At 41.3% G+C, this 11,588-nt stretch overlaps 1 protein-coding gene across 1 annotated transcript in view; it reads left to right on the forward strand.

Annotated features, from left to right (window-relative positions):
• The first annotated feature begins 219 nt into the window (after window positions 1-219).
• Window positions 220-11,588, forward strand: part of NID1 (nidogen 1) — a 37,080-nt gene continuing 25,711 nt past the window's right edge. The window contains exons 1-7 of the mRNA XM_085219685.1: window positions 220-475; window positions 4,688-4,987; window positions 6,244-6,473; window positions 7,335-7,759; window positions 8,604-8,753; window positions 9,939-10,190; window positions 11,304-11,504. Coding sequence (XP_085075811.1) covers window positions 278-475; window positions 4,688-4,987; window positions 6,244-6,473; window positions 7,335-7,759; window positions 8,604-8,753; window positions 9,939-10,190; window positions 11,304-11,504 — 1,756 coding nt within the window. The 5' untranslated portion in view covers window positions 220-277. The remainder of the gene's footprint in view (window positions 476-4,687; window positions 4,988-6,243; window positions 6,474-7,334; window positions 7,760-8,603; window positions 8,754-9,938; window positions 10,191-11,303; window positions 11,505-11,588) is intronic.

Raw genomic sequence — 11,588 nt, forward strand, 5'->3', positions numbered from 1 at the left:
TGGTGCAGGGATTCCAAGTTTTGCTTCACATCGAGTTATTAACTTGCTCCGTTTCAGTATGTCAGCTGTTTCAAAGCAACCCCACCAGCTAGGGGACGGGACCGAAGCGCTGGAACGTCATCAGACCGCCGCAGCACTCACCGACCTCCTCCAGACCCTGCCTCTCTGGGCCTCGTGGGGTCCCGGGGCTGCTCCCCCCTCTCAGAACCGCCCTTGGCCCGCCCCCTGCCCGCACTTATAGCGGCGGGGCCGCGCCGCCGTGTCGGGAGCCGTCAGGATGGGCGTCCGACCGCGCTGTCCGCCCTGCGCGCTGCTGGCTTTGGCGCTGCCGTTGGCGCTGCCCGCGGAACTGCTGCTGCCGCACGGCGCCGACCGCGGAGATGCGGCGCTGGAGCCCGGCGACGACGCGCGCTCGGCTGCGCTGGAGCTGGGCACGACGCTGCGCTTCTACGGCGCCGCCGTCCGCTCCCTCTACGTGAGTGCGGACGGGGTGGGGGATGAGCTGTTGGCTGCGGGATACTGAGCGCTCGCTGCCTCTCGCACTAGTCCCGTCCGGCGCGGGCGGGCGGCGGTCCGCGGTCCGGAGAGCGACGCGTGCGGTTCCCGTCCGGGATGAGCGCCGTCCGCAGGCGCGCTCCGTGCGGCCGGCCGGCATCTCGTTGTGCTCCGAGCACGCCGAGGTTCTCGAGCTACCGCAGCTGCTCGCAGCACCAGCGCGAAGGGAGAGCCGGAGGCTGCAGGCAGACCCCGCCGCGCCTCCGCACGCCAGCGCTGTGGTGCGCGCGGAGGCGTCGGCTCATGAGGGCGGGGTTGGAAGTGTTGGCTACAGTAACGTGAGCCCGATGGTTGGGACCGATCCTAATGGACGTGCCTTTTAGTTTCCGTGCTTGGAAAGTGCAAGACCCCCACGTGGCCGCTGTCATTCAAGGTTGGGTGTAGTTCCCACGTGCTCGAGTTTGTGCCGAAAGATTGAAGGATTCAGGCTGTGCCTGTGTGGGAAGTGGGTGCTGTGACCCGAGGCTGGCGGTGAAGATGAAGGGTGGACACGTGAGGGGTGTCCGGCCTCCAGTTTGTCCCCGAGTTCATGGCCTTGCCTGCCAGGTTCTTGGCTGGGACATTGATTAGCCGGCTCACACGGAAATGCTCTTTTCAAGGCACAGATGTGTTCTTGGAAGATGGCGGAGCGACCTGCGTGTCAGGCATTGAGATGATAGCAGTGATGTGTCAGATAAACGGCAGAGAGGGGACAGAGCTCCCAAAGAGCAGCACGTTGGGTGACACCGCTGAGTTTCCTCAGCTTGGTGATCTCGGTACCGGCCTGTGGTGTGCCCAGGGATTTTGGCAGGAGCAGTGTGGGTGCAGAGGCCATTCCAGAATCAGCTTTTGGGCCCTTTTAGCGCGATTGTGTGGGCAGATCTGATCAGCAGAGGTGTTTTAGGATCAGTCTGCGTGTTATCAGGAGGCTTTTGTCTCGTTTTTAATCCATCACAAGTATTGTGCAGTGGGAGCACAGCAGAGAATGTGTGGGGATGGAGAAAGGAGTCTGCGTGTCATGAAAGGTACTGAGCAGTCTTAAATGCACCCCCAGAGCACACAGTTTTATTATATGCTGGCAGTGAGTGCTTACTGAGCTCTGTGATGATATTCAGTAAGCAGAATTTTCTCAAGGATTTCCAGCAGACAGTGAATATTACCAAGTTTATAAATGAAAGCATGGTATAAAATGCATATATACAGTACATAAAAGATGTTTTTCATCAGCTTTTGTGTTTTCAGGATGAAGTACATATTTCTGTATGATTCTGCATGATAAGATCATGCTTGTTTTTTACAACGTTCACTTTCATTTGGTTGAAAACGTTCATGGATCATTGGATTCTCCCTATTTTCCCACCAGCTTCTTCTACGTGCAGATAAAAAGGCAAAGACCTCTGAGGAACAATTGTTTGTTATCAATGTGTCATAAAATCCCCAGCAACGAAGCTCTCTCTGCCTGCTATGAAAAGAGAATGTTTATTTAACATAAGTTGAAACATGAGGCTTTCACATACTCTGTTTTTCTATGAGAGCTCTATAATGCTGAATCCTATTGCTAGCCCATTCTGACCTATTTGTTTTTATAACACTTCTGTTTGGACTTTTCCAGTTCACAGTGGAGCTCACAGCTGTGGAAAAGCTGAAAGACTGGAAGTGACTTCTTTGTAGGGAGGAATCAGAGCCCATTAAGTCAAGCTTGGGGCAATTTGTTAATTGTTAATTTTTTAGCTGCTTAAGTTAACCATTAGTCATGTTTTAATTAGAAAGTTTTACTGATTTAAATCTACTGACTCTTCTTTATACAAATAAATTCAATTGCTAAGCTCTTTATTTTTTTATTTTTTCCTCAGAAGTATTCATATCCTTAAAAAGCCTTCTGACTGGAGAGGGAAAAAATGCCATTTGTCTGAAACTTTTTTTGTTAGCTACTTTTTCTTGCAGTAGAAGTACTTTGTTGCTTCTTACCTCCTTCTCCTCACTTAATTTCTCAAGATAGGACTTGTAATAGACTGTGTGTAATTTGTTCTGCTACAGATCATGAACATATGTCAGCTATGCATGTAATCCAGAAGTTTAACATGCTAAAAATAAATCTGTGTTAGTTCCTGTCCGTTTAAACAGAATTATACCCTAAAAGGAAAGACGTACTCTACAGCTGGCCTTTAGACAGCGCCCACCTGGTGCCTTTTCCCCCCTTTTCCTATTGAATTAGAATGATCAGAGAATCACAGAACACGTGATGATCTCTGGGGATCAATCAGTCCAGTCCTCTGCCAAAGCAGGTTCCCCACAGCAGGTTGCAATCATGCTTTAATAAAATCCAATGCTTATTTTAAATTACCTCTCTGCGTTTTGGGGTTCATGCTTCAACGTATCAGTGTGAGCTTCAAAGAAATGAAATTAAATCATGCAATTTGCTCTCTGTGCAAATATGTATGTACTGCTAAATGCAAAAACTAAAAACATTTTTTAGTAATGCTGAATGTTCTTTTTCTACATTCAGATCAGCCAGTGTATTTATTTTCATCTAATAGCTTGCAAATGTTTTCTTGGTGATAGAGTACTAGCAACCAAACATTCTCCTTAACATTTATAAAGTAGAAACACAAAATGAGAATGGCTAGTATTTTTGCCTCTCCTGCATTAAATTACTTATTACGTTTCAGTTTTTAGCGCAATAGGAAATAGTCAGAAGTGTACCCCCAGAGGAAGAAAAGAGGAAGACCAAACCTTAGGTCATTTCTTACAATCTCTATTTTGTTCAGTGGACATTAACTAGTCCTGATTGTGTTTTCTCTTAATGTTACTTTAAATGCCACAGCAGATGGGGGACCATGCAGTCTTGGTCTGCAGGTGCCAAATGTGATGAGGAGCAAAGAGTTTGTATGAAATATTTCAAACACAAGTCATCCATCCGAGCAGTGGGAGTAGGGGTGCTTGCATGCAGAAAACATAAGCAAGAAGAAAGAGAAAAACTTTAACTTAACTCTAGATTTTGACTTTAAAGATGGAGCACATCTTCTTGCTTTAATGCCATAGCGAGCAAATTAGCCTAGGGGTCTTCATCTGAAGGAGAAATTACATAGCGAAGAGGCTGGGTCAAATTTGGCCATATGTCTCAATGTAAGAAGTAGGGACCATGAAAGGAAGTAGGGAACCAGACTAAAAACAAACAAAGTAGGAGAGACGTCGGGGTATGAGTCATGGATCTGCAGAATTCCTTTTTAAAGGATTTTGTGGAAGCACGATGTTTAGATACGTGGAAAGGAAGACTTAACAAATACTTGAAGGAGATCCACCGAGGATGAGTCAAGGCATAGGGAGTCCCTTCAGCTGCGTGTGGACAGAGGTTGACTGGAGAAGTGCATCTGGGCCCTTCTCTTGTACTTCTGAACCTAAAAGCCAACAGATGCAGTCTGGTACAGGCTGCTGGGCTGGGTGGCCTTGTAGCCCAAGCTGCTGTAGGCATTAACACACCCATCCAAGCATTCATAAAGACCATTTAGTGTTATAACTGTCTTAAATGTATGAGAAGATCCAGTGGTGGTTTATTGTTCTGGGACACACGGTGAGTGAGAGAAACCTTTGGGAGGTGGCTGTTTTACCATCATACCCTGTGATGTTGGCTTTGGGACTTCTGCCCCTTGGTGAGCTGTCTGCATGTGTGGCAGCAGCTCTGGAGATGTAAATGCCTGGCTTCACGCAGCTGGTATAACCTGCCTTGCTACTAGGTCTGTATCTTCAGACCAAGAGTTTCATTTTTATTTAATACCCTTAAGGTTTTTTTGTTTTCTTGTTTGTTTTTTCCCCAAGTAAGAGACAGTCTTCCACGGTGGCAGGGCAGTCAGCTGTAAGGGAATTTACAGGGTGTCCCATATCTGCTACAGAAAAGAATCACTGCTTAACCAAATAAAGTAACTCTTAAAAATTTGCTTCACCTTTCCTGTCCTCAGTCACACCATTGTGAGACTGCTCTACAGGAGTAACAGCTAAAAGAGAGAGAAACTTTTGGCCACCCCAAATATGAGGCTGACTTCAGACTCAATTTCTTTTAGAAGTGCAATGAAAAGTGTTGTGATCTGGATCACACAGCTTTGGAGGACAATGATTTTAAGCAGTATTTATCTTACAATATCATTTTTTTTATTAGGTTGCCACAAATGGGATTATTGCAGTGAATGAACCTAAGAATGAAGAAAACTATCTTGGCCAATTCCCAGTCAGTTTTGGAGCTATTGCTCCTTTTATGGCTGATCTGGATACAACGGATGGACGTGGAAGTGTTTATTACAGAGAAGATTCATCCTCAGATGTCTTACAACTCGCATCAGACTATATCAAAGGGGGGTTTCCTGAGGCTGCTTTTGATCCCAGCAGTGTTGTTATTGTTACCTGGAAGCTCGTGGCTCCATACCAGGGACCTGGAGAAGATCTTACTTTGGAAGAAAAGGTGAATGTTAATGAGAGCTCTAAGACGTATCGGATGTATGTCCAGCTGATGCGTAACACTGTTATCTACTGTTTTGAAGACTAATTCCTTTGTGTTTAAGTTAGTCTAACACCATTTAGAATGAGTTTTTTAGTTGAAAAGGCTGCAACAGAACACAAGCTTCTACAAGTTTTCATTCAGAAGAAAACACTTGAATCTTAATATCTGACTTATTTGTATCTCCTGATGTTGCCATGCTTTAAATGTTAACTGTGATGGAATAATAACTGAAATAGTGGGCTATCTCCTGCCTTCCATCTGTGGAACATAATCCTTTTTGCTTGCATTGTTCAACAGACTCTGAAGTCATTTTGACACCAAACTATCTAAAACCTGATAAAGACTAACACGAACTTCAGACTGAGCATCTGTTTTGGAGAGATGACTCTGCATTCAGAAAATCTCATACTTTGTAGCTAGTATTGAATGAAGAAGCAGTTAAGGGATACTCTTTGTATTACTTGCAATCCATTTTCTCTTTCAGAATCATATTAGGTACTGTTGAGCAGGGATCTCATACAGGTAAACTACGCATTATAATTGTCCCAACTGATGGGCCTGCTCGCAATGGATAGAGCTGAGAATATTACCACAATTTAGCAAATCTTGTTTTGTCAGAGATTAATTTCTTGCACCTAACTTGACACAACCATTGTTTTCACAGTAATGACTCTGCACTGTTGTAGCAATGAATAGCTGATGTCTGAGCTATAGTCTTGATGGTTCCCACGCTTTGTAGGAGCTTTTGGACAGCAAAAGGCAATTGCAGCATCATGAAATTTGAATGTTTTTCTTTTTGTTTAAATATTCTGTTTACCAATACATTCGTGTCAGTTTTCTACATCTTCTCAGTTAGTTTAGTTTAGCACTTTTTTTTTTAAGATCAGGCAGTGCATGTAATTGAGCTCAGAAGTATTATGTTGTAGGCAGCCTCTATGGCTGTGTCCTGAGAGATTTAACATATCTTTGGTAATGCTTTCTGCTTAATGTTTATGCATGCTGACTGTAAAACTGCTTCAACAGAACATAAACTTGGATAATATTGATATTTTAATTTTTTTTTTTCCCTTGTAAAGTACATGATTCATTCATTATGTGTTACAGAAATTCAAATGTTGTCTTTGTGCTTTAAAAAAAGAAAATTATTTTATTGTCTATCTTGACTGTTTTTCCATGAGTAAATGGATTATTTATTTATTTATTTATTTTTTCTACAGAGGAACACATTCCAGGCTGTTTTAGCCTCTTCTGACTCCAGTTCCTATGCTATTTTCCTTTACCCAGAAGATGGTTTGCAGTTCTATAGTGCATACTCAAAGAATAATGATGGAAAGATTCCTGCGATGGTTGGCTTTAGTCAGGCCTCCACAAACTACTACTTTTGGGAAAATCCAGGATCCTACAATGTCATTGCTAATGATGAAGACAGCATTAGAAATTTGCACAAGTATGTTTTTTTGTTTGTTTTAATTTATCAAGAAAACGTCAAGAAGTTGCATGTTTTTCTGAATTGTATCATGACTCAGAAGGAGATAGTAAGATTTCATTAGCCATTGCATTAGAAATGTCTAAGTCTGCTACTGATACTCATCCTCTTGAATAATATAAGGACTTTGGGGTAATTTGTCAAAACTCCATAGTTCCGTTGCCACTGGTAGGAGCTGCTAAAAATGGACCTTACGAAATTGGACAACTTTAGACTTTAACTCTTCATACTATGTCATATTAACTCTTTTTCTTCTTTTTTTTTTTTTTTTTTTTTTTGGTGGGGAAAAATAAATGAGCAATAAGGAAAGGGAGTGGGCTAGACAGTTCTAACAGGTGTTAGCAAGATTTTTGTGACTCAAGTATCTCCTTCTATTTCCACCTCTGCAGAAAAAATGCTGTCCAAACTATCAGTGATGGTTTATAGTTGAATCTAGTGCTTTGTAGATAAGGTAATAGAATCATAGAATGGTCTGATTTGAAAAGGATCACAATGATCATCCAGTTTCAACCCCCCTTCTATGTGCAGGGTCGCCAACCACCAGACCTGGCTGCCCAGAGCCACATCCATCCTGGCCTTGAATGCCTCCAGGGATGGGGCACCCACAACCTTCCTGGGCAACCTATTCCAATGTGACACCGCCCTCTGTGTGAAGAACTTCCTCCTAATATCTAACCTAAACCTCCCCTGTCTCAGTTTAAGACCGTGTAATCAACTGTTTTTCCTGGTATTTCTAAGTGAAGAATAGCATTTTGTGTAGGATAGGAATACCACAAAACATGCATTTGACCTTTTTGATTTGGCCTGTGATCTCTCTGATAGAAGCAGCAATGCTGGGAGACAAGGTGTCTGGGTGTTTGAGATTGGCAGCTCATCTGACACTATTGTGCCTGCCAAGGTCAGCAATGTTCTGGCGAGCCTAGAGCCCAGTGAAGAAGACCAGGAGTTGACTTCAAAACCATTCATGTCAGACTATGGCTCCACTGAAATAAGACCGCAGTACGTCACCAGTAGCACAGACAGTACAGAAGAGGACCAGCACGTTACATACAGTGTTCCTCAGTTAGCTGTGGAAGACTTTATAACTTCATACCAAGATGTAACAGGAACACCTTCGACTGAATCTTTTTATCGTCATCGAGAATTCCCGACAGCAAAAGCTCCACCTCGCCAGTTCCCAGCCCAGCAGTTCCCCCCACAGGGACCCCAGGTCATAGATGTGGAAGAATTTGATGAAACTGGTATAGGTAAGGCCTTTTATATAAAGCTTGGATTGTTCTAATACAGACAGGCAGCAAGAAGATTCAGATTTTCAGATGTGACATTCTGGGGACCTTTAACAATTTTGTGTCATTCATTTGGGACAGTTATCTTGAATGTCACCTCAGACTCATCCTGCCAGTCTAGTAAAATAGTCCTGCAGTCTGGCTCACAGGAGAGCAGGTTCACAGTGCCTGCGGAACCTGACTCTCTCCTAAGGAAGGCTTCCCATAGGGATAATGGTATTCCTGATATTGACATGCTCTTAGTGGAAACTGATTTTTTCGTGTCTTTCATCAAAGACTGTTGTTTAAGTTATGATCTGACCTTTAATATCTTCAGTAAGTGGTTGTTCCTGGTAAAGATTTTATGATCATTTCTTCTGAAACCTGGCTTTTTTCTTTTCACTGATGTGAGTTACTGAATTTGGGTGATTTAATAAAGGTTAAGAATAGCGATTGCTGTAAAAATCATTGGCTGGTGTAAGGATGCATGGCCTCAATTTTTGCAGTGGCAGAATTAGCAATTCTAACTTGCAAGGAAGTATTTATAGAAAATTCAAAGCAGTGTGACTGACTACCTAGGTACTGTTTCTTGAAATATTAATAATGGATGAGCCAACTAGGATTACCATGTGTTTGGTGCATATTCCTGGGTCCTTTACTGATGTTCTTTGTTCTGAAGTTGAAAAGGCTCCTTTTTGCTTTGGTTTGGAAGCAAGCATAGGTTAAAATGATCATCTGCTAGTTTCATCATGACTGTTTGAATGCTATTAATGTATTAATAGAGATATAAGAAGCATCTAGTATACATGTCTGGTGTTTTCTACAGTGTTCCGCTACCACACAGACGTGCAGCAGACCTGTGCTAACAATCGCCACCAGTGTTCTGTTCATGCTATTTGCAAAGATTACCCCAATGGATTTTGTTGCAGTTGTATTGCTGGATACAAAGGAAATGGCAGACAATGTGTAGCAGAAGGTAACTTTTCTGAAAATTGGGTGCATATGCAGCTACTACGCTTGATGTTCTTGAATATTTTCAGTAGTCAAAATAAGACATGGTTACGTGGTTTTTGGAAGAGTTATCACTAGAGATGTTTTGAGAGGTGTTTTAGGTGAGCTATACTTTCTGAGATGGTGGTTTTGCTTTTTAAATGAAGCAAACTGGTTTAAGTAGCCAAGTATATGAATTATGCAACTTTCTAGGAAAAAAAAAGTTATTCTGTAACTGAGATAATTTCATAATATAGCATCCAATGTTATTGTTAGAATTAGTTGTGAAGTTCTGGTGTTTTTTAATCTGATATAGTCCCCCACTCTAGAAATGGGCTGTCTAGAGGGGATGAACAAATTAACTCTGATAATCAATGAAGACCATGGCTCCTCTTTGTCTGACTCTTAAGCTTCTTTACTAAAGGGCTAATCTGCAGGATTTTTGTTAGATACCCATTTAAACTTTGTTCCTGTGTAAGATCCATAAAGGAATTTCTTGTGTATACACTTGTAATCCTAGTAGTGACTTGACTCAGAATATAGATGCATTTCAACAGCTAAACTAGCTGACTGCAAACTTTGTGTTGTATAAAGAGGGGAAGAAAAACCTAATATTCAGCTTTCAGTTTATAAAACTGATTTTTTCAGAGAAAGAAAAGGATTGAAGGTAATGCAACTTGAAGTTGTGTGCATTTAGAAAACTATATGGAAAAAAATAATAAACCAAAAATAATTACTTCTGTAAAACACTGCCAGTCTTCTAACAATTTTTCTTTGAAGGCTAGTAGTCTGATTGCTCTGATCACCTAGTGGTGTTAGGGTTCTGGTATGGAATGAGCAAATCTACATTCAGTAGGTATTGATATGAAGTGTGATCTTGTACTGTCAGAGAAACTGTAACAGCATGATCTGTTTATAGAGTTTTCTTTGGAGGAAAAATTGTTGATGAGGATAAAGGGCACTTTTGGAGGCAATTTTGACTGCTTAACGAATGACAATACACATGTAACCAAGCTAACACTCTCTGTAGACAGTATCCTGTCTGCTGAATTCAGTTGGCATTTCTTTGCCATTTGTTTTGACACTAATATCTTTGAACGGGGTGCTCTCATTCCTTGTAGAGTATTTGAGAACTGTTGTTTTGTACTGATGCATTGCACTGATTTCCCAGGTTCTCCTCAGAGAGTCAACGGGAAAGTCAAAGGACGAATCTTCGTAGGAAATAACCCTGTTCCAGTTACATTTGAGAACACTGATCTCCACTCGTATGTTGTGATGAACCATGGACGTGCCTATACTGCTATCAGCACAATCCCAGAAGCCTTGGGTTATTCTTTGCTGCCTCTTGCCTCTATTGGAGGTGTAATAGGGTGGATGTTTGCTGTAGAACAGCAAGGATATAAAAATGGATTCAGTATTACCGGTAACTTCTTAATTTAAAATTACATTTTAAAATTATACTGTACTTTCCCTATTTTGAGATAAGAAATGCATATATAGAAGCAATATGACAAAAAATCTATTTAATCTGAGTTGAAAATTGATTGCTTTGTTACCAAACTTCTCACTGTTTTTCTTGTTTACATATTGGGCTTTTTATCTTACAGCTTCTGCACAAGCATGTAAATTTCTTAGAGAAGAATAGATTGGCCCATTCCTATACAAGAAAGAGATTATTAAAACATACCTGATTTTTGGTTATAGAGTGTACAGAGCTGCTGAAAAACCCTGCCCCTACATTCATAAGACATCTAACATGTTTATTTCCTGATTATGCCAATGAAGCAAAGCGCAATGCAAGTCTGATCTCTCGAAGATCTGAAATTCTTTGTAGATAAAATGTTGTATGAAATGCAAATGACCCTGCTAACTTATTTGAAGGAAGCCTCAGATCACAAATATAGCTTCAAAAAACTGTCCAGGGCATTATCTGTTTGTCTGTGCACTTTAATTCAAGCTGTAGGTTCAATCTGCCTTAGGAGAACACATGGTTCTTTTTTAAATTTTATTTTTTACAGCCCTATGCTATGAATCTACTTGAATATAACTTATTGTTTGGGGATTTTAATTGTGTGTGTGTGTGTGTGTGTGTGTGTGTGTGTGTTTGAAGTTTGTTCCAGAATTTACAGCATACATTTCACCTGGTTTTGATTTAGAAACAGATGTAGGGGATTTTTTGTTTGTTTTTAACTCTGTATTCTGAATAGAGATATTCTTTAAAATACACAGCTCATTTGCTGTTTTCACTAAGAGGGAAAGGGTGAATATTTTTAGCTTTTCTGAATATATTTATTTTAACTGCTTCTTCAGTTACACTCACAGTGTAGCATATTCAGTGTTTAAGAAGAGTTTCCTTATGACATTATCAATTTGTCTTTGGAAATTATTTCTGTAAGGATCCAGAATATTAACAATTGTGTCACATCAAAGCTTGCTTATAGAAAATAGTTTTAATTTGATCTAGTAGAAGCAGTTGTGGTGAATAGAAGGATTCAGAAACCACTATTAAGTGGTTTAACTAATGCTATTTCTGTAGGTGGAGAGTTTACACGGCAAACTGAAGTCACTTTTCTTGGCAACAATGAGAAGGTGGTTATAAAGCAGAAATTCAGTGGAATTGATGAGCATGGTCACCTTACCATCAGCACAGAAATGGAAGGCAGAGTACCTGAGGTCCCTGCTGGTGCATCAGTCCATATTGAACCTTACACTGAGCTCTATCACGCCTCTAGTTCTGGTAAGATTCCCTAAGAAGGAATTGACATGTAAGTGCACAATTCTTAGAGTGGAGAGAAGGATAATCACTACCTTCTTTAAGGAT

This window comes from Meleagris gallopavo, chromosome 2 (assembly GCF_905368555.1).
Source record: "Meleagris gallopavo chromosome 2, MGAL_WU_HG_1.1, whole genome shotgun sequence".
Taxonomy (NCBI): domain Eukaryota; kingdom Metazoa; phylum Chordata; class Aves; order Galliformes; family Phasianidae; genus Meleagris; species Meleagris gallopavo.